The sequence below is a fragment of the Schistocerca piceifrons genome, chromosome 1 (assembly GCF_021461385.2).
Source record: "Schistocerca piceifrons isolate TAMUIC-IGC-003096 chromosome 1, iqSchPice1.1, whole genome shotgun sequence".
In the NCBI taxonomy this organism is placed as follows: domain Eukaryota; kingdom Metazoa; phylum Arthropoda; class Insecta; order Orthoptera; family Acrididae; genus Schistocerca; species Schistocerca piceifrons.
The window spans coordinates 938,762,372-938,785,335 of NC_060138.1; the positions used below are offsets into that span (position 1 = coordinate 938,762,372).

Sequence of the window (22,964 nt, forward strand, 5' to 3'; positions counted from 1 at the left end):
TACCAATAATAAAATCCTCAAATACATGAAGCCTAATATACGAGGGTTGGAACTTAAATAGTGGCAACTATTTATTCGCAACCAATACAAAAGAGTTACATGTTTGCACCTGTTATTGTCCTTCAAAGTAGTCACCAGCGTTATACAGAACCCGTTGCCAGTGATGTCGAAGGCGAGTATACCGTTACCAGAGCATGTTCTGCTGATGGTGTCGAATCTCTGGAACAGGTCTGAAGCGAATGCCACGAAATGGTTCTTTCATCTTTGGAATAAAATCAAAGTCACTAGGACTAACTCCGGGGAGTATGGTGGATGGTACAGTACTTCCCAGTCCCATTGACCGAACAGAGCAGACACAGCTTTCGCTGTATGCACCGGCGCATTGTCGCGCAAAATGATGGGTAGGTTGCACAGAAAGTGTCGCCGCTTGTTTTGCAAAGCTGATCACACGTGATGTTCCAAAAACAAACAGTAATACTGTGCACTGACAGTCCGCCCTGGAGGAACATAATGCGTTAGGGTAACACCATCACAGTCATACATGAGAATCACCATAACTTTAGACCGCTCCATTCGCACCATCAACAAAACAGGCTCTGCTAAAGGCATACTACGCCTTTCACATCACTGGCAACAGGTTCTGCACAGTGCTGGTGACTGCTTTGAAGGACAGTAACAGGTGCAAACATGTAACTCTTTTGTATCGGTTGTGAATAAATAGTTGCCACTATTTAAGTTCCAACCCTAGTATTAACCTAAAGGGCTTCCCTAATATCAATGGGCAGGCATCTGGTGATCACAGTGACACGTTTACTAGTGTCGATGCTTGGGGTTCTGTATGTGATGCAATAAGCTATAATGTCTGCCACATACTGTGAGAGAACCACTGTAATTTTAGGAGATGAAGGGTATCACACTGCACCATGATATGACATCATTCCAGAATCCAGAGACCTGAAGAGAGGGCCTAAATCATACTCTTCAAGGAAAGAGTGACAGTCAAATGGTTCTTTGGACTAGTGAAAAGTTGTTTCCCAGTTCTGCGAAACAATATAAGACTTGCTCAAACAAAAAACTCCAGTTTTGTTCTGTGCGATGTTGCAAAATCAACAGAGGATGAGGATTTTGAGGTACCTAGTAACAACAAGAACTTTCACTAACAGAAGAAGAAGAAGAAGACTTAACAAATGAACATGTGTGTGGCACAAACAGAAGACGTTTCTAATACTATGTGTCAAGTGCAAGTGCATGTGGGACTTGTCCCTAAACTTTGTGTAAAAACCCTAATCGTTATTTTGAACTATTTGAATTTTTCTTGGAACTTGCTGAAATTTGATTTGGAAATTTTACTTGTACCAGAAGTTCTATTTAATCATTTCTTGAAGCGAATATGGAGCTGTGAAAATGAGTAATGCAAACATAGTGTTTAATTTAAAAAGTAATTGTTCATTAATAATAAAAGTGTTCTACTAATACGTTATAGAACACATTTATTATTTTTCAATTTCCTCTGTTTTCTCTTCAGTACATCTAATTGGTACAGCAGTATCAGTCACCATTACTCAGGTTTTGACAAACTGATAGTCCCCTCTGTTTCCATTCATAATTGTCTTCGTTTCTGTGCCAGCGAGCACCCAAAACAGGTGAGCAACTAATGTAATTTCTGGGCCCACTATAGCCAAAGCATTTTCGATTAAAATTTGGGAATATTAGAGAAATGACTGTGACTCAAAATATGTACAGAATCATTCTGATATACAAATTCCATGCTATCCTCTGGGGTAGTGATACAGGCAGAGGTAAAAGCCCCTACTACACAACCCCTAAAACATGCAAAAAACAAAAATACTTGTCATGACACCATTTTTTGAACTGAATATACAGGATGAACATTAATAAAACCCACAAACTGCAAGGACAGATTCATGACTGGAAACGGAGGAAAAGTGGTCCTATGAACATGTGTCCAGAAAAGCAATGTTGCCATGATAGATGGTACTTCATCACAAAGTCGTCTAATACTTGATGACTTTCACCAAAAATTGTTTCTTTTTCACAGAATAAAATAAAACTTTGCTCATTTGTTATTTCAAAGCATTAAGCACGTTTAAAAAAAAAAAAAAAAAAAAAAAAAGAGCAGGAGGGCTCTTACCAGAATTCTATGTCATCATAGGGACGCAGTCATCCCCATCCAGAAACTTCAGAAACTGCTCTTCCCATTTCTTTAACGGATTTTCACATTCCCCATCTTATGAACATCACTCTAACAAGGAGATGTTCCAGCTTCAGAAATTTAGTTCAGGATCAGACTTCACAGTTTGGTAGAATAACTCAATGCACACCATCCAGAAGATTCTGAGAAAAAGGTCTCTGAAGTTTTAAGCGTAGCTTATACGCACCTCATATACGGTGTCATAAAGCCAATTCGAGTTCAATCCTACCTGCACGCTTTAAAAATTGTAACAAACTTTTCAACAAAGTTAATTATGTAAAGTATTACTTATTAAATGATAAATAATTTTACTTTGTTTACGAAATGGCCATCACAGGCTACTTCAAATGTGAATTACATTTGTCAAAACTGCCTTTTCAGGAAGTTGAATAATTTTCAAATGCATTTTTAATGGAGGTCAATTGAAGCATTAATTATTGTCATTACACAATTGGGTGATGATATAAACTGTGGAAAGATTATCCATATTCGTTTTCATTTGACGAGCCAGTGTCTTTGTGAAAAAGCAGAGTTAGCTGTTGCCCTATTGTATATACAAACAACAGAAGGTCAGGAAGTATCAAGGAAAAGCTCTATTGTATATACAAACAGCAGAAGGTCAGGAAGTATCAAGGCCTGTACAGAACTATTTGAGCAATAGGCCTTACCTCCTACAGTGTCAGTTCATTCCTTACTTTGACAGAGATTTGTACTGTGAAATATTATTGGAATTTTTACAATACTGTGAATTAAAAATGCCTGCTGATGAAGACATCGCGGAAATATCTGAAGCCGCAGATTCGATACACTGTGAAGTGTCGACGGTGATGTTAGAAGATGGGGCTGTTTATTATGAAAGATAGCTTGCTGCAAGTAATCCGATTGCATCGGACTCTTCACTGACAATTTCTCCTGAAGCAGTATTGATGGATGAAAAAATTTACGGACTTACTGTGGACATGTTGGCTGAAGAAATACTTGTGACTGATGATAAACTTGCCCACGAAAAGTACGAAGACCACAGGTCATCGAATCAATATGAACCAGAAGATAAGAAGGCAAGAGATCTAGACCACTGTTCTTTGGATTACAAAATTAACACTGTTAAAGGCTCACCCCACACAGAAACTACAAACATCACAAAAAAAGGGATGCAGCTGGTTAAGACAGAAGGAATATTTATCTCAATGGGAAGAAGAAATAGAAAAAAAGGAGGCAACCAATTTTACAAGTAAGCAGCAATCAGTTCCTGGACATACGGTTGTTTTATTGAAGCCTGAGAGAATTATCAGCAAGTGACTGCACAGAATTTAAAACAGTGGACTTTAGCACCAGCACAACAGTTTCCAGATTTTGAACTTAAAGCTTCTAACAGCCGCATTCATAGATTCAAAAATAAGCACAGAATTCGTCATCGAAAAGTGATAATTTGTTTAAAGGAAAGAAACAGCAATGATCGAAGAAACCTTGGCTGCTGCAAACACTTTTCGAGCCCAGATGTTAAAACTGCCCCCCCCCCATGAACCATGGACCTTGCCGTTGGTGGGGTGGTTTGCGTGCCTCAGCGATACAGATAGCCGTATCATAGGTACAACCACAATGGAGGGGTATCTATTGAGAGGCCAGACAAATGTGTGGTTCCTGAAAAGGGGCAGCAACCCTTTCAGTAATTGCAGGGGCAACAGTCTGGATAACTGACTGATCTCGCCTTTTAACACTAACCAAAATGGCCTTGCTGTCCTGGTACTGCGAACGGGTGAAAGCAAGGGGAAACAACGGCTGCAACTTTTCCCGCGGGCATGCAGCTTTCTTGTATGGTTAAATGATGATGGCGTCCTCTTGGGTAAAATATTCCGGAGGTAAAATAGTCCCCCATTCGGATCTCCGGGCGGGGACTACTCAGGAGGATGTCATTATCAGGAGGAAGAAAACTGGCGTTCTACGGATTGGAGTGTGGATGGCAAATCCCTTAAATGGAAATGTATAGGTTAAAGTTAGATACAGTGGGAATTAGTGAAGTTCGGTGGCAGGAGGAACAAGACTTTTGGTCAGGCGAATACAGGGCTATAAATACAAAATCAAATAGGGGTAATGCAGGAGTAGGTTTAATTGTTGTTGTTGTTGTTGTGGTCTTCAGTCCTGAGACTGGTTTGATGCAGCTCTCCATGCTACTCTATCATGTGCAAGCTTCTTCATCTCCCAGTACCTACTGCAACCTACATCCTTCTGAATCAGCTTAGTGTATTCATCTCTTGGTCTCCCTCTACGAATTTTACCCTCCACGCTGCCCTCCAATGCTAAATTTGTGATCCCTTGATGCCTCAAAACATGTCCTACCAACCGATCCCTTCTTCTAGTCAAGTTGTGCCACAAACTTCTCTTCTCCCCAATCCTATTCAGTACCTCCTCATTAGTTATGTGATCTACCCATCTAATCTTCAGCATTCTTCTGTAGCACCACATTTCGAAAGCTTCTATTCTCTTCTTGTCCAAACTAGTTATCGTCCATGTTTCACTTCCATACATGGCTACACTCCATACAAATACTTTCAGAAACGACTTCCTGACACTTAAATCTATACTCGATGTTAACAAATTTCTCTTCTTCAGAAACGCTTTCCTTGCCATTGCCAGTCTACATTTTATATCCTCTCTACTTCGACCATCATCAGTTATTTTGCTCCCCAAATACCAAAACTCCTTTACTACTTTAAGTGTCTCATTTCCTAATCTAATTCCCTCAGCATCACCCGATTTAATTTGACTACATTCCATTAGGTTTAATAATGAATAAAAAAATAGGAGTGCGGGTAAGCTACTACAAACAGCATAGTGAACGCACTATTGTGGCCAAGATAGACACGAAGCCCACGCCTACCACAGTAGTACAAGTTTATACGCCAACTAGCTCTGCAGATGACGAAGAAATTGAAGAAATGTATGATGAAATAAAAGAAATATATCTAAAAACAAAGATGATGTGACTTACCAAATGAAAGCGCTGGCAGGTCGATAGACACACAGACAAACACAAACATACACACAAAATTCAAGCAACAAACTGTTGCCTCATCAGGAAAGAGGGAAGGAGAGGGAAAGACGAAAGGATGTGGGTTTTAAGGGAGAGGGTAAGGAGTCATTCCAATCCCGGGAGCGGAAAGACTTACCTTAGGGGGAAAAAAGGACGGGTATACACTCGCACACACACACACACACACACACACACACATATCCATCCACACATATACAGACACAAGCAGACATATTTAAAGACAAAGAGTTTGGGCAGAGATGTCAGTCGAGACGGAAGTGCAGAGGCAAAGATGTTGTTGAATGACAGGTGAGGTATGAGTGGCGGCAACTTGAAATTAGCGGAGATTGAGGCTTGGTGGGTAACAGGAAGAGAGGATATATTGAAGAGCAAGTTCCCATCTCCGGAGTTCGGATAGGTTGGTGTTGGTGGGAAGTATCCAGATAACCCGGACGGTGTAACACTGTGCCAAGATGTGCTGGCCGTGCACCAAGGCATGTTTAGCCACAGGGTGATCCTCATTACCAACAAACACAGTCTGCCTGTGTCCATTCATGCGAATGGACAGTTTGTTGCTGGTCATTCCCACATAGAATGCATCACAGTGTAGGCAGGTCAGTTGGTAAATCACGTGGGTGCTTTCACACGTGGCTCTGCCTTTGATCGTGTACACCTTCCGGGTTACAGGACTGGAGTAGGTGGTGGTGGGAGGGTGCATGGGACAGGTTTTACACCGGGGGCAGTTACAAGGATAGGAGCCAGAGGGTAGGGAAGGTGGTTTGGGGATTTCATAGGGATGAACTAACAGGTTACGAAGGTTAGGTGGACGGCGGAAAGACACTCTTGGTAGAGGGGAGAGGATTTCATGATGGATGGATCTCATTTCAGGGCAGGATTTGAGGAAGTCGTATCCCTGCTGGAGAGCCACATTCAGAGTCTGGTCCAGTCCCGGAAAGTATCCTGTCACAAGTGGGGCACTTTTGTGGTTCTCCTGTGGGAGGTTCTGGGTTTGAGGGGATGAGGAAGTGGCTCTGGTTATTTGCTTCTGTACCAGGTCGGGAGGGTAGTTACGGGATGCGAAAGCTGTTGTCAGGTTGTTGGTGTAATGGTACAGGGATTCCGGACTGGAGCAGATTCGTTTGCCATAAAGACCTAGGCTGTAGGGAAGGGACCGTTTGATTTTGAATGGGTGGCAGCTGTCATAATGGAGGTACTGTTGCTTGTTGGTGGGTTTGATGTGGGTGGACGTGTGAAGCTGGCCATTGGACAGATGGAGGTCAACGTCAAGGAAAGTGGCGTGGGATTTAGAGTAGGACCAGGTGAATCTGATGGAACCAAAGGAGTTGAGGTTGGAGAGGAAATTCTGGAGTTCTTCTTCACTGTGAGTCCAGATCATGAAGATGTCATCAATAAATCTGTACCAAACTTTGGGTTGGCAGGCCTGGGTAACCAAGAAGGCTTCCTCTAGGCGACCCATGAATAGGTTGGCGTACGAGGGGGCCATCCTGGTACCCATGGCTGTTTCCTTTAATTGTTGGTATGTTTGGCCTTCAAAAGTGAAGAAGTTGTGGGTCAGGATGAAGCTGGCTAAGGTAATGAGGAAAGAGGTTTTAGGTAGGGTGGCAGGTGATCGGCGTGAAAGGAAATGCTCCATCGCAGCGAGGCCCTGGACGTGCGGAATATTTGTGTATCAGGAAGTGGCATCAATGGTTACAAGGATGGTTTCCGGGGCTAACAGATTGGGTAAGGATTCCAGGCGTTCGAGAAAGTGGTTGGTGTCTTCGATGAAGGATGGGAGACTGCATGTAATGGATTGAAGGTGTTGATCTACGTAGGCAGAGATACGTTCTGTGGGGGCTTGGTAACCAGCTACAATGGGGTGGCCGGGATGATTGGGTTTGTGAATTTTAGGAAGAAGGTAGAAGGTGGGGGTGCGGGGTGTCGGTGGGGTCAGGAGGTTGATGGAGTCAGGTGAAAGGTTTTGCAGGGGGCCTAAGGTTCTGAGGATTCCTTGAAGCTCCGCCTGGACATCGGGAATGGGATTACCTTGGCAAACTTTGTGTGTGGTGTTGTCTGAAAGCTGACGCAGTCCCTCAGCCACATACTCCCGACAATCAAGTACCACGGTCGTGGAACCCTTGTCCGCCGGAAGAATGATGATGGATCGGTCAGCCTTCAGATCACGGATAGCCTGGGCTTCAGCAGTGGTGATGTTGGGAGTAGGATTAAGGTTTTTTAAGAAGGATTGAGAAGCAAGGCTGGAAGTCAGAAATTCCTGGAAGGTTTGGAGAGGGTGATTTTGAGGAAGAGAAGGTGGGTCCCGCTGCGACGGAGGACGGAACTGTTCCAGGCAGGGTTCAATTAGGATAGTGTCCTAGGGAGTTAGATCATTAGGAGTAGGATTAGGATCATTTTTCTTCATGGCAAAGTGATATTTCCAGCAGAGAGTACGAGAGTAGGACAGTAAATCTTTGACGAGGGCTGTTTGGTTGAATCTGGGAGTGGGGCTGAAGGTGAGGCCTTTGGATCGGACAGAGGTTTCGGATTGGGAGAGAGGTTTGGAGGAAAGGTTAACTACTGAATTAGGGTGTTGTGGTTCCAGATTGTGTTGATTGGAATTTTGAGGTTTTGGAGGGAGTGGAGCTGGAAGTGGGAGATTGAGTAGATGGGAGAGACTGGGTTTGTGTGCAATGAGAGGAGGTTGAGGTCTGCTGAAAAGGTTGTGAAGGGTGAGTGAGTTGCCTTTCCAGAGGTGGGAAACCAGGAGATTGGATAGTTTTTTGAGGTGGAGGGTGGCATGCTGTTCTAATTTGCGGTTGGCCTGTAGGAGGATGCTCTGAACAGCCGGTATGGATGTGGGAGAGGAAAGATTAAGGACTTTTATTAAGGATAGGAGTTGACGGGTGTGTTCACTGGCTAAGTTGATGTGTAGGTGAAGGATTAGGTGGGTGAGGGCAATGGATTGTTCAGTTTGGAACTGGTATAGGGACTGATGGAAAGAAGGGTTGCAGCCAGAGATGGGAACTTTAAGTGTGAGGCCTTTGGGGGTAATGCCAAGTGTTAGACAAGCCTGAGAAAATAGAATATGGGAGCGTAATCTGGCTAGGGCGAAGGCATGTTTGCAGAGGGAATGTAAATAAAACTTAATGGGGTCGTTGTGGGGGTGTTGTGAGGGTGACATGGTATTAGAAGGTGGAAAGTGTAACATGAGGCTGAAATGAAAATGAAAATAAAAATATATGGGGAGAGATAAAAGTGAACTGGAAAGTAACTGGAGATCTGGTGTGAAAAAGGCGAAAAGGTGTTGGTTACAGCTGGGCTATGTTGGATTTGGGTTGGTAGACAACGATGTGCACAAAGGTTAGGTGGTGGTGTTGCCGCCAAAACACGTTAAAGGACGGAGAAATTCGGGAAAATTTCGAAAAACTGCGTGTAATGTATTAAAAGAAGTGGTTTTGTGGTGGCAGATTATGAAAATGAGGCTAACAATTGTCTGACGAAGAAATAATGACGTTAAAACCTGTGCGAAGCGGCTAAAAATTATCAGTGATTTGGGAAAAACGGAAATGGAAATAAAGCGAAAGTTATTAGAAATAGCCGAAATGGTTGTTTAAAAGGTGAAAGGAACTGTTTGTGAACTAGAAACGGTGGATTTTATAGCAGCGGTAGTGTTGAAAGCGGCAAAAAAAAAAAAAAAAAATTTTGGTTATGGTTTGGAAGTGGGTTACGTATTATTGAGTATATATAGGCGGGATAAAATTGTATAGCAGATTACGGTAAAAAGGAGAAGGTGAATACAAAGTGAAACTACTGGCAAAAACACAAAGAGAAAATAAGACGACAGGAAAGATTTCGAAATGCAACAGTGACAATAACAGACGTAATTTATTCAGATAATGAAGGGAGACGAAAATTTAACAGTCATGGGTGACTGGAATTCGGTAGTAGGAAAAGGGAGAGAAGGAAACGTAGTAGGTGAATATGGATTGGGGGCAAGAAATGAAAGAGGAAGCCGTCTGGTAGAATTTTGCACAGAGCACAATTTAATCATAGCTAACACTTGGTTCAAGAATCATAAAAGAAGGTTGTATACATGGAAGAAGCATGGAGATACTGACAGGTTTCAGATAGATTATATAATGGTAAGACAGAGATTTAGGAACCAGGTTTTAAATTGTAAGACATTTCAGGGGCAGATGTGGACTCTGACCACAATCTATTGGTTATGAACTGTAGATTAAAACTGAAGAATCTGCAAACAGATGGGAATTTAAGGAGATGGGACCTGGATAAACTGAAAGAACCAGAGGTTGTACAGTGTTTCAAGGAGAGCATAAGGGATCAATTGACTGGAATGGGGGAAAGGGATACAGTACAAGAAGAATGGGTAGCTTTGAGGAATGAAGTAGTGAAGGCAGCAGAGGATCAAGTAGGTAAAAAGACGAGGGCTGCTAGAAATTCTTGGGTAACAGAAGAAATATTGAACTTAATTGATGAAAGGAGAAAATATAAAAATGCAGTAAATGAAGCAGGCAAAAAGGAATAGAAATGTCTCAAACATGAGATCGACAGGAAGTGCAAAATGGCTAAGCAGGCATGGCTAGAGGACAAATGTATGAATGTAGAGGCTTGTCTCACATACTGCTTACAGGAAAATTAAAGAGACCTTTGGAGAAAAGAGAACCACTTGGAGAACCACTTATATGAATATCAAGAGCTCAGATGGAAACCCAGTTCTAAACAAAGAAGGGAAAACAGAAAGGTGGAAGGAGTATATAGAGGGTCTATACATGGGCGATGTACTTGAGGACAATATTATGGAAATGGAAGAGGATGTAGATGAAGATGAAATGGGAGATATGATACTGTGTAAAGAGTTTGACAGAGCACTGAAAGACCTGAGTCAAAACAAGGCCCCGGGAATAGATAACATTACATTAGAACTACTGACAGCCTTGGGAGACCCAGTCCTGACAAAACTCTGCCATCTGGTGACCAAGATATATGAGACAGGCAAAATACCCTCAGACTTCAAGAAGAATATAATAATTCCAATCCCAAAGAAAGCAGGTGTTGACAGATGTGAAAATTACCGAACTATCAGTTTAATAAGTCACGGCTGCAAAATACTAACGTGAATTCTTTACAGATGAACGGAAAAACTAGTAGAAGCCGACCTCGGGGAAGATAAGTTTGGATTCCATAGAAATATTGGAACACGTGAGGCAATACTGACCCTACAACTTATCTTAGAAGCTAGATTAAGGAAAGGCAAACCTACGTTTCTAGCATTTGTACACTTAGAGAAAGCTTTTGACAATGTTGACTGGAATACTCTATTTCAAATTCTGAAGGTGGCAGGGGTAAAACACAGGGAGAGAAAGGCTATTTACAATTTGTACAGAAACCAGATGGCAGTAATAAGAGTCGAAGGATATGAAAGGGAAGCAGTGGTTGGGAAGGTAGTGAGACAGGGTTGTAGCCTCTCCCCGATGTTATTCAATCTGTATATTGAGCAAGCAGTAAAGGAAACAAAAGAAAAATTCGGAGTAGGTATTAAAATCCATGGAGAAGAAATAAAAACTTTGAGGTTCGCCAATGACATTGTAATTCTGTCAGAGACAGCAAAGGACTTGGAAGAGCAGTTGAACGGAATGGACAGTGTCTTGAAAGGAGGATATAAGTTGAACATCAACAAAAGCAAAACAAGGATAATGGAATGTAGTCGAATTAAATCGGGTGATGCTGAGGGAATTAGATTAGGAAATGAGACACTTACAGTAGTAAAGAAGTTTTGCTATTTGGGGAGCAAAATAACTGATGATGGTCGAAGTAGAGAGGATATAAAATGTAGACTGGCAATGGCAAGGAAAGCGTTTCTGAAGAAGAGAAATTTGTTAACATCGAGTATAGATTTAAGTGTCAGGAAGTCGTTTATAGTTTGGACAAGAAGAGAATAGAAGCTTTTGAAATGTGGTGCTACAGAAGAAAGCTGAAGATTAGATGGGTAGATCAGATAACTAATGAGGAGGTATTGAATAGAACTGGGGAGAAGAGAAATTTGTGGCACAAATTGACTAGAAGAAGGGATTGGTTGGTAGGACATGTTCTGAGGCAACAAGGGATCACCAATTTAGTATTGGAGGGCAGGGTGGAGGGTAAAAATCGTAGAGGGAGACCAAGAGATGAATACACTAAGCAGATTCAGAAGGATGTAGGTTGCAGTAGTTACTGGGAGATGAAGAAGCTTGCACAGGATAGAGTAGCATGGAGAGCTGCATCAAACCAGTCTCAGGACTGAAGACCACAATAACAACAACAACAACATGTTAAAACTGATACTGAATTTCAACAGAGATTTTGTTATCAACACTGACCAAAAAGATATTTATTGCAGGACATTTAAAAATTCATTTTGCTCTCTATTATTATGATTCTCAGACAAAATACTTCAATTTAGATTGTTTTTTATTTCCAGGATGTCAGTGTCAGTCAGAGTACTACAGAACTCTGGCTGTCAAAGGACGCAAAACCATTTTCGCCAAAACGTGACATGAATAAAGTGACGCATACATATACCGATCAATACACTCTCACTCTGTCTGGAAACATCCTACTTCAAGTGTTTGTGTGTTTACAAGAGGGAACTGGTAACTTTGGTCCCCGAGTTAAAAAAAGAGCAAAACAATACGAACAAAATTTTAAAAACGTTGTAATAACGTCTTCCAGATCTGGGAAGCAAATGAAAGAACTGTATACTGACTTTCGCAACATTGTTTTTTGTGTTTTTGGCAAGTAATTAAGAAAGAATGGTTTCTGTTAATTATCGATTCTTGGGTGGACAAGCAAACCCTGAATTATATGATGAAATCATTCCGGATGATGAGAAATAACCAAAATATACAATTAAATTGATTCCTCTGAAATGTACTCCACTACTTCAACTGTGTGACGTTCATTTTTATAGACAAGTAAAAAATCTGATTAAGCATATACAAAACTCCGCTTGTTAAAAATAATAGAGAAATAAATACTCATGAACACTGTATAAAAATAAGATCAGTAGTCTATCATTGCCAAGTTTTAAGGAAATGATTCGATGTGCTGGTATGCTTTCAGGCTTTCTGACGAAAGAGAAGCTGTCAGGAATGTCAACAAAGTATGCTTATCAACAGATCTTTTAAAAAATGTTGTTCCTGCAAACAATCGTCCTTCATAAATCCTTTAAGATGCCAAAATAATTTTTGTTTTCTGTGTTTTTCTGACAATTATCATTCTGGTGCTTGCACATACAATACAAAATTCACAAATGAACACAATATTGTAAAAAAAGTTTTGTATAATTGAAACTCCACCCAGAATTTTGTGGCAGTAGTAATTAATTTACCTCCATTAAAAATGCATTTGAAATTATTTAACTTTTAAAAAAATAAAATATTGATGAGTGTAATTCACATTTTAAGCAGCCACCTTATAAACATAATAAAATTATTTATGATTTAACTGATAATACTTTACGTTATTAACTTTATTTAAGAGTTGTTATAATGTTTAAAACAATAAATAAAACAAAATTAAACCATACCAGCAGGTAGGTAAGATCGAACCCAGATAGGCTGCATGAAAGTCTAACACATTACTGCCTGAGCTACTTCACTTACCTGCTGCCTTGTTATTTATGACCTGCATATGAGGTGTTTATGAGCTACAATTAAAACTTTACAGCCCTTGTGCTTTATGACTTCTATGAGTGGACATATGTATATTACTACACCGCAAAGTCTCAGCCTGAACTAAATTTCAGAGACTTTATTGTCCGTCATTTGTTCATTTTGTCATTTGAATATAACTGGGTATGTTAATGTGTGTGTGTGGGGGGGGGGGGGGGCGGGGGGGGGGGGGGGGGGAGCATGCGCACATACATGCTTTATGTTGGATGTAACAGTGTGAATGTGTGTTTACAAGATATAGAGATCAAGAAGGAACAATTAACAACAATTTATGCTGTTTTACTATCATTAAGGGAAAACTGCCTCACAATGCCGGCAGAAGGTTTTTTCTGTCTACAGGGCCAATCTAGTAATGGCTTGATCATGTCAAAAGAAGTTTAGTCAATTCTGATCTGGGAATTTCACCCTAACAGACAAACCTCGATCTGAACAGCCAACAGTTACAGACATTGAATGGCTTAGTGACATAATTGCTAACAATCCACAAATAACAACACGGGTTCTGGCGCTGGAGCTCAATGTCACTTGTGCTACTGTAGCCAGAAACTTGAAGAAGCTAGGTTACGCAAATATTTGTGATGTATGGGTTCCTCATGAACTGAGTTAAGCGAATTCAATTCAGCATTAGTCCATCTGTGATTAATTACTGAGACACTATCAAATGCTTCTTTTCTGGAATGGCTAGTAACTGGAGATGAGAGAAGTGGATCATATACCAGCCCAGAAGAGTAAATTGTGCAACAAGACAGGGCAGCCACCACTATCACTTCCTAGGCCAAGGCTGCATCCCAGACAGGTTCTGCTATGCATCGGATGTGATTACAAAGGCATCCTGTATTACAAACTTCTTCCAAATGAAACTATCACTTCCAATAAATACTGTTTGCAGCTGGCTTGTCTCAAGGCAGCCACTGATGAGGAATGACCAAATTTGGGACATGATCTCATCTTTCGTCTTTCATCATGACAATGCCAGACCACATACCTCTGCGGTAACCCGTCAAAAGTTGCATTCTTTTGAGTCGGATGTCTTACCACAACCACTGTATTCACTAGACATTGCTCCTTCTAACTTTCATCTATTCCGTTTCCTGCAGAATTTCCTGAAAGGCAAATGCCTTACCTCTTTGGAGGAGTGCAGACTGATCCTCAAAGAGTTCATCAATCCAAAAACACTCACATTTTGGAAGAATGGCATTTATAAAATTTCCCGAGAAATGGCAATACACTGCCGACAGTAATGATGTATAGTGAAAGAAATAAATAGTTTTTTTACAAAACTGATCCGTCTTCTTAGTTATATTGTACACGGTATGTGTGTGAAGTGTGTAAGCAGACAGGCCAGCAACCAATCTGTCTTAGCTGTGCTGTGGGGAGGTGTGTTCCCATGTAGCTGTGCTGTGGGGAGGTGTGTTCCCATGTGTTTTTTGCAATTTCATTATAATGCAAGGGGAGTGAACTTATGAGGCAACCCAATATTTCTATTTTTGGAAGTTCCAGTTCAAAATGCATTAAACACATGTTAAAATGACCTGTTTATATGTTCTCTCTCCCTATTTAACATTTTCAAATTTGGCTGTATCAGTACTTTTTGGCGTCTGCAATTTTTGCCACTGCAAGTTGTGGGAGTAGGATATTTGCAGCCACGGAATGAGAAAATTCGCAGGAGACAATGCTGTTCATCAGTGCCAGCAGACTTTGCATGTAATACAGAGTGTTTGCTATGGTAGAAATGATGCACAGAAGTAGTCAGTCTATGTTGGCAATAGCTCCGACGACTTCTGACTTCTGCCAACAACTACAGATTGTGAGGCTGCATTGGAACAACCTACTCTTGCCTTTACGATGCCAACTGCCCTCACTTCATTTATTTTAGTTTGGTTATTTATATGAATACAAATACAGAGGAATGTCTTCCATAGATATAATTCTGGACTAAATACAAGTCAACAGAAAAATCTCTCTTAGAACAGTACTTCATATGTACAATTCTGCACCACAAAATCTGTAGATAAATAGTCCCTTATTATAAAATATATTACCCCAACCAAAATCTCCACTTAACTGGAAACATTGTTAAAAATTTAATGATTCAGTTGTGTCACCTTTGGAATGTTGCTACAGCTACTCTCAATCTAACTAAATGAAATGCCACAAGTTTCTTAATTTTTTTGTAAATTCTAAACTTTTTTATCTTTTTTGAGGATGTGCAAGCTCACCTTTACTATGATAATCCTGGCTGCTTCTATGCCATATTTCTGTGAAACTTGATAAATGTCATTTGAATACAGATGATTTAAATCCAAAATGTTGTCGTATTTTGCTATTCCCTGTAACAATAACACAATATGTAATACAACATATTTTTACATAAAGAAAAAAAACCAAGAATTTTGATTCAAAAAATACACAATTATTTCAATTAGCTAGATAATGCCATATTTGCAGCACACATGGTTATAGCTATACGTGATTTAAAAGTGGGGGAAAAACCTAGTTTATGGTGCTTATTTTCAGTCATTAATAAGTTCTGCAAAGTTTTTCTTCTTTTTGAGGAAACTGGATTTACAGAGGTAATATCTGCCACTGATCCGAGATTGTCCCGTAAACATTTCCTACAAACAGCTTTGTATTTTGACAACTGTTTCATGATAGTACAGGATGGTTATAATTAAACTTCTGCTACTATAGAAAGTGTAGAGAGAAAACAATTTACCGTATGGGTACCCAACTTGATAGGAATGGTGTTTAGAATGTGTGCTGCACGATGAGCAACAGTGTTGCTGCTCTTCGCAGGTATCAGGGCATTAAAGAAACATGGAGAGATTCCCTTCCTGCACCAGGCTTGAAGAACATGATTCGGAAGTTTGAATTAACTGGTGATTTGGGAATTGCTCCTGGGAGAGGCCAGCAGCCATCTGTGCCACAAATTGTTGAAGTAGTTAACATTGCCGTGGCTGAGAATGCTGCATGGAATGTGCAATCTTTAAGCAGTGCACAATTTTTATCGCAACAACCGAACATTCCATGGTCCACCATTTGAAAAATGCTGCAAACAATTGTGCAATGGAATCTTTAGTGCGGTTCCAGGCTATTGTGGGTGCAGATAGTCATCACATATAGTCGTCACATTGAGCAATGTTTATAACCCAGCACACAAGCATGGTACACAATTACAAACATTACCCTTTACATTGGAACTAAAATGTATTTTTTCAATGGTTTATTCATTATTTCTGTTCCGCATGTCCTTACAAATGTGTGCTCAAAGTTTCATTGTCCTACGATCATTCGTTTTCCACTTAGGTCCTCTGAAGCAGCAGAAAAATTTAATTATTACCACCCTGTGTATTTGCTCATTTGAGTCTTCAGAAGCAGTACTTCCATATTCTGTTTTTAAAAAAAGAGTGAAAAGAATAAAGAATCACCAGACAGAGATGAAGCTATGTAAGCAAGACTTATGATCCGTCCTCATAGACTTACTTTACCAGAATCTCAACCCTCAGGATGTGGCTGAGCCGTGTCTAATCTTCAACTTTATCGTTATCTTGAAATTTTCGATTTAGCTCATGAAGTTTTCCTGTTAGGTTAACTAAGAAAGCAAAATTATTAAGCTAGAGCGGACCTTCTGTGGAAGCTAACAGACTATTCTCCTCCGGTTCTTGCACAAACAGTTTGACGGCCAGTAAAAGATGGTAGAAACAAAGTGCTTTTGCCTTGCTGAGCTAACTCATTTTGGTATCAAGAAACAGATTTTCATACTGCAGTTTGAGTTCCTCTGCCACATCTTGGAAAAGTTTTCTCAGAGAGAGACCTAATTTTGTTGACTACCTTCACAACAGTTTTAATAGTTTCATTTGAATTTAAAAACTTTCCACAAAGAGACTGCTGGTGTAAAATACAGTGGTATGTTCAAAACTGTGGAAAACTTTCCCCTCTTTGGCAGTGAGCAAGACAACAATTTTCAGCAGCCCAATCTGTGGTAATGACTGCGAGCTTGTGGATAACAGTAAAGGTATTAAAAATCATCCTCACAGAAACAGGCAACTAAGCAGTGCCTGTTGCATCATCCGAATCACCTAACTGCAATGAAAAGTAAGGGCACTCATCCAAGTCTTTACAAGTGAGAAAAAACATTAGACATTGTTTGAACTCTTCTCATGATCACTGTTGATAACAAATGAAGGGGTATGATGGCAGCCCCTATTTCAGACTTCTTTTTGATACTCTGAAGCAACTCACTAGCAGCTTCTGAAAACGCTTCTTTAATGAATTTACTACCCTCAAAGGGTTTCGTCCTAATCATCAATACATTCAAAACGTGATAAGAAGCAAGAGTGGCAGCAACTCGTTTCATGATCAGATATTGCTGAAAACTTAACTGATTAAGTTTCATGATTTTTTTTCTTTTCTCAGTTCACACTATAAAGGAAACTCAGTATTCACACTTGAGTGCACAGTGTTCAAATAGATCTCACATTTCTCTTTTTTGCAAATGCCATAGTAGCTTGACACAATAAATGAAAGCATGTGCCAGTTCTGCTATTACAAAAAAATCATGTGCACTGAAGCTGCATGAATCTCATCAGCATTTCCTGATATGTACCGAACCAATAATGTGCAAAGATAAATGGAATAACATATTAATGAGTGGCAGTCAATTGCACTAATCTAAGAAACATGATTAGGTATGATCAACATGGTTTTAACTGTTCAAGATGGACATTAGTTCCAGTTCTGCGCACTTGTTAACAAATGGAACACACCTGTGTCGAATGAGCACACATTTTCAGCTCTACAAGAAATAACTGTCATTTTTATTCAACATTTTTTTTTTTGCACTCTTACTGCTCAAGTGATCTACCAAACAAAAACTTGTAATCTACCAGTCGATCGCAATCGACGTGTTGCCTACCCCAGAGTTAGAGATTAGAGTAGACTAAGGTTATAAGAATGTGCAAGAGCTATCTGAGAGGCTTGATGAGGCCAAGGAAAAGGTAGCCATTGGATCAAAAGTGCTGGAGGACTTTTAGGTAAAACTTGAAATGATATCAATATCACGATGCACGTATAAACGGTGATGATGAAATAGGTCGGAGTCAACAGATGATAATTGATATGAAGTGAAATACTGCTAATAGTATGCACGAGATCGCAAAATTGAAGGATGAATTTTCAGATACGTTACAGGTACTCAAGGAAATGTTATCAAGAATACTATGTAAAAACAAAAAATAAACCATTCACAGTTAATTTTGTAAATTTATAAAGATGTCATATTACGACCTTACATAAGCTCTGGCCCCAGCCCAGAAGTAGAAATTTAACAGTAGTTTAGAAGAGAAAGTAAAATCCAGCATCTCGGCCTTGAAGCCGAATTGTCTCTAAAGTTGGCTTCTTATAAGACTGCTACTCACCATGTAGAGCAGACCTTGAGTTGCAGAGGGGAACAACAAAATGACTGATATACATTTGAGCTTTTGGCCAAAAGGGCTTCTATTAAAGTAGAAAACACACACACACACACACACACACACACACACACACACACACACACACACACACACGTATGTGCGACCGCTGTCTCCAGCCAAAGACAGTGGTCAAGAGTGAATATGTATATGTGTGTGTGTGTGTGTGTGTGTGTGTGTGTGTGTGTGTGTGTGTGTGTGTGAGAGAGAGAGAGAGAGAGAGAGAAAGGGGGAGAAAGAGGGGGGAGGGAGAGAGGGGGGAGGGAGAGAGGGGGGAGGGAGAGGGGGGGAGGGAGAGGGGGGAGGGAGGGGGAGGGGGCAAGGGGTAGAGGGGGGAGGGAGAGAGGGGGGAGGGAGAGAGGGGAGGGGGATGGGGGAGAGAGGGGGAGGGGCCAAGGGGTAGAGGGGGGAGGGGGGGAGGGAGAGAGTGTTCTGCTTTAGAAGAAGGCTTTCTGGCCAGAAGTTCAAATGTCTAGCTGTCTTTTTGTTGTGCCCTCTCTGCGACACAGTGTCTCCACCACATGCTTATTAGCAATCTACCTACCCCTTTCATAACAGTGTCGGTATTCCATCATGGACTTTCCATAATTGGATTTATTTAGAGAAAAGAAAATGAGACTTTGATAAAAAATTATTGCATACTAAAAGATGCCACGGCTAACTACAGTGAAGAATTCGAATACACACTACTAGAGAGTCAACTTAATATTATGAAGTATAGAGAGAGGCTTTATTTTGAGACCAGGAGACATCTTTCTAGTGTTCAAACGCTGAGATGATGAGCATTTAATCAATTACAAGTGAAGTGATGCGCAGATTAACTATGAATCATATTTGTGCTGAGTAACCTGGAAGAGAAAGCAGGCAAATAGGGTATTACAATAGGACCAAACTACAGCAGACCATCAAGCAGAAGCCAGATCCCAAAACCATAATGAGGCCACAGCCAGACAGCAGGTGCGGTCACCGAACTGCATGCCTGTGTTATCAGACCACAAGCATTGAAATCAGGCCACAAGCCATGGACAATGGCTGCAGCCGGCCATGGCCCATTCATGTTTAGTACCCCTCAGCAGCAATAAGACTTCGACAACACTATTCCGAAAGTCAATGCCCTGGGACCAGCCTTTGAGAAGCCACTCCAGCTTGACTGACTTCTGTGACGTTGATACATGCTACTAATTGCACTACACTCCAGCCACTGACCTGGTCCCAATACTTGAGCCACAAACACAATACTTGTCTTTGCTGGAAACTATGCCACCATTGGGTCACGAATGAGGAACCTCTGGCTGCCTGCGAACCTGAGGAGCCAACACCGTACCAGATGCTGCTCTTCAACACCGGTCCAAATGCACTTGAATGACTATATTAACTGGACGGAATAATTAAAGACTACTAACCACCACTGAGGCCGAGGTCGCTAATATATGCCCATGCGGTGGCACTCGACCTGGAGGTAAGCCGGTTCGAATCCTGGTGATGGAAGAAATCTTTACTGCCAGTATTTGGTTGCCAGGAGGAGAGGTGGTGGCATAAAGTTTCCGATTGCCAGACTTTGCGCCAATGTCCTGATTTAAATACCAAAGCTCTCCTTAGTGTCTCTTGAAGTGAAGCCATGTGACACTGTTATGGTAATCTGTCCATCAGATGGGGACAATAAGCTAAGCGGCCCCCATAGTCCTCTTCGAGAGGAGAGTCTATGTGCGGGCACTGGCTTTCAACCTCCCCCTTCTCTCATCATCTCCAACATGAACATGACACTACACTTAACAGGCTAAAAGGTACACGTATACACACACACACACACACACTAGTCACCTACACTTAAGAGATATACATTTGCACACAGACCTCATACTCCATGAAGGAAAGAAGTCGCGGGTGTTAAGAATAGGGAAAGCCTTTCCAATTAGGCGGCTGAACCAGCCCTTCAGGATCTCCCAGTCATTCATGCAATATGACTTTACTTTACTTTAATTAAAGACTTGTTCAAGTTCATGGAAGAATAACACTGAATGATTCAATAGAGGACTGTGTGTGTATGTCCACTGCTGGTCTGTCACATACCCACATACCACAACTGACACTCAAACCCTCTACAGACATTAGCGTGCCCATAGGAACATTTGAACCCATCCTGACAAGCAAGAACTGCTCATGTTTCACTCTCGTTCCTCCGCAGCTATCTTTGGTCCACTACAGTATGTTACAGATGGATCACTTTGTTTGAAAAGGATTTTTTTACAGATCATTATAGTTCAGCATTTCAGTCTGGTAAGATCTGTTAAAACTACCAACTGATAAATCGAAGTGTCTAGTTTTCATGAAAGTATTTTATCTCAAGCAGTTTGTAGTACATTCAGATCACAAAGATAAAAAAGAAAAACCATTAATGATGTCCACAGCATGATTGTACCTTACCAAAATGTTAAAAATTCTACAAGTTTCTGCTACTGTGATAGGGAAGATCGAACGTAAGACATCAAGCTAAATGTAGATAGATACAATACATTATTTCCCAAAAATCCAGGTGAGGAAGAGGGGGGGGGGGGGGGGGGGGGGCAGTAAATGACCAAAAAAGCTAATCATTCAAAAGGCTGCAGGTCAAACTTATGAAATTAAGTCACAACAAGCGATAGATAACTAGGCATTAATAAAACCTGAACACAATTTCTATCAAATAACTTATTTTTCAAAAAGAACTTTTTGAAAGAAAGTGAACTTTGTAAATAAAAGAAGATTAAAGAAGATCAGTCAATGAACAACAGAGGCACCGAGTTATCAACAGGCACAGAACAGAATGAAACCTATTTCATTCATGGCTGTAATTTTCAACAACTGTAGAATTATTTTTTCAAAATAAATTTTAGTCATTAGTTGCAAATAAATTTTATTACCTTTACCAGTTTCAAAAAATTAATTTGTCATCTACACAAGCACTTGCTCAACAAAGATGGCAAGAATCCTATAAGTCAAGTTTTGCATAACATCTTAAAATAGAGAAACACACACCTCCTCCGCCATACTCGCTTAACAAGGAAATTTTACATACAATTGACGGGGGTATAAAATGAAGATTTGTTGAATGATCAACTTGCATTACAAAATGGACACTATTTTGATAACATATCATCTCTTATAAAATGTGAAAATTAGCCCATACCTTTCATATATTGGAATTGTTGGTCATGTTTTTTCAAATGTATCATATATAATGTCTCTGCATGCCTTGGTTATATTTTTTATATATGCTTTATATATGTTCCTTGCTGGCAGCTCAACAGATACATAAATCTGACTCAGTTATTGTAAATTGTCAAATGCTGCTTAAAATAATCATACACAACATGAAAGTTTCTGAACATACCGTGGCATAATTCTTCTATGAAGAAAGAATTGAATGTCTGCTAAACTAAGTAAGTTCCTGTAATATACTTTTTATTCTTCACATAAACATATCGCTAAGGTCTAAAGATCTATAATATACCTAATATTGTTGGCTTCTGAAGATTAGAAAGTAATCTGTCGAGACTGGCGAAGATAATAAAATTCATTTGCAACTGATGACTGAAATTTATCTGAGAAAGAAAGAAAGAAAGAAAGAAACTTGCTAGCTTTCAGAGTAAGTTCTTCGTTGAGCTAGGGTGTATAAAATGCAAACACCTATGATCCTACGTTGTGGACAGTTGGACTATTGTGGGGGGGGAGGGGGGGAGGGGCGGAGGGGTGGGGTGGAGGGGGGAGGGGCGGAGGGGAGGGGGGGAGGGACGGAGGGGAGGGGTGGAGGGGCGAAGGGGAAGGGTGGAGGGGGTGGGATTGAGTCCAACAGGATTGGTAGAGGGGGAGACAGAGGTAGGAGGCAGGAAGAGGGGTTGGGAACGGGTAGCTAGTGGCTTGGAAGGAAGCTCCTGGTTAGCTGGCTAGAATCCAGGAGGGAGAGATGGTACTTGCATGGGCTAGGCATTTGATGTATGGGTTTGGGAGCCAGTGAGATGTGGCACACTATGAAGGTGAGAGGGAGGTGGACTGAGATGAGATGATAGGACAGAAGAGAGGGAAACTGCTGGATGCAGGTGTAAGAAGAGTGGATTAGCAGAGATTGAGGTCAGAAGAGTTGGTGGAGCAAATAATGTGTTGCAAGGATAATTCCCATCTGCGTAAATCAGAAAAGCTGTTGCTGGAAGAGCCACATGGCCTGGGTTGTGAAGCAGCCACTGAACTCCAGCGTGTTTGCTCAGCTGCATGTTGTGGCACTGGGTGGTCAACTTCGTTCTTGGCTACAGCTGGGCGGTGGCCATTCATTCTGGTGGACAGCTGGTTAGTTGTCATGCCAACATAAAAAGCTGTACAGTGACCGTAGCAGAGTTGGTATGTGAAATCAGTAAAAAATCATTCTCATACAGCCTGGCCACTTGTGAATGGCATATCTGAAGTAATGAGAATTTCCTTTCCCAGTATGCTGAACATCTCTTGAGTAACCCAAATCTAGTCCACAAACTGATTTCCCAAGCCATATC

At 40.8% G+C, this 22,964-nt stretch overlaps 1 protein-coding gene across 1 annotated transcript in view; it reads right to left on the reverse strand.

The window, feature by feature from the left end:
• The window catches only part of LOC124776695 (DNA-directed RNA polymerase I subunit RPA1), a 307,614-nt gene that overhangs the window by 18,449 nt on the left and 266,201 nt on the right, over positions 1–22,964 (reverse strand). The window contains exon 27 of the mRNA XM_047251802.1: positions 15,193–15,303. Coding sequence (XP_047107758.1) covers positions 15,193–15,303 — 111 coding nt within the window. The remainder of the gene's footprint in view (positions 1–15,192; positions 15,304–22,964) is intronic.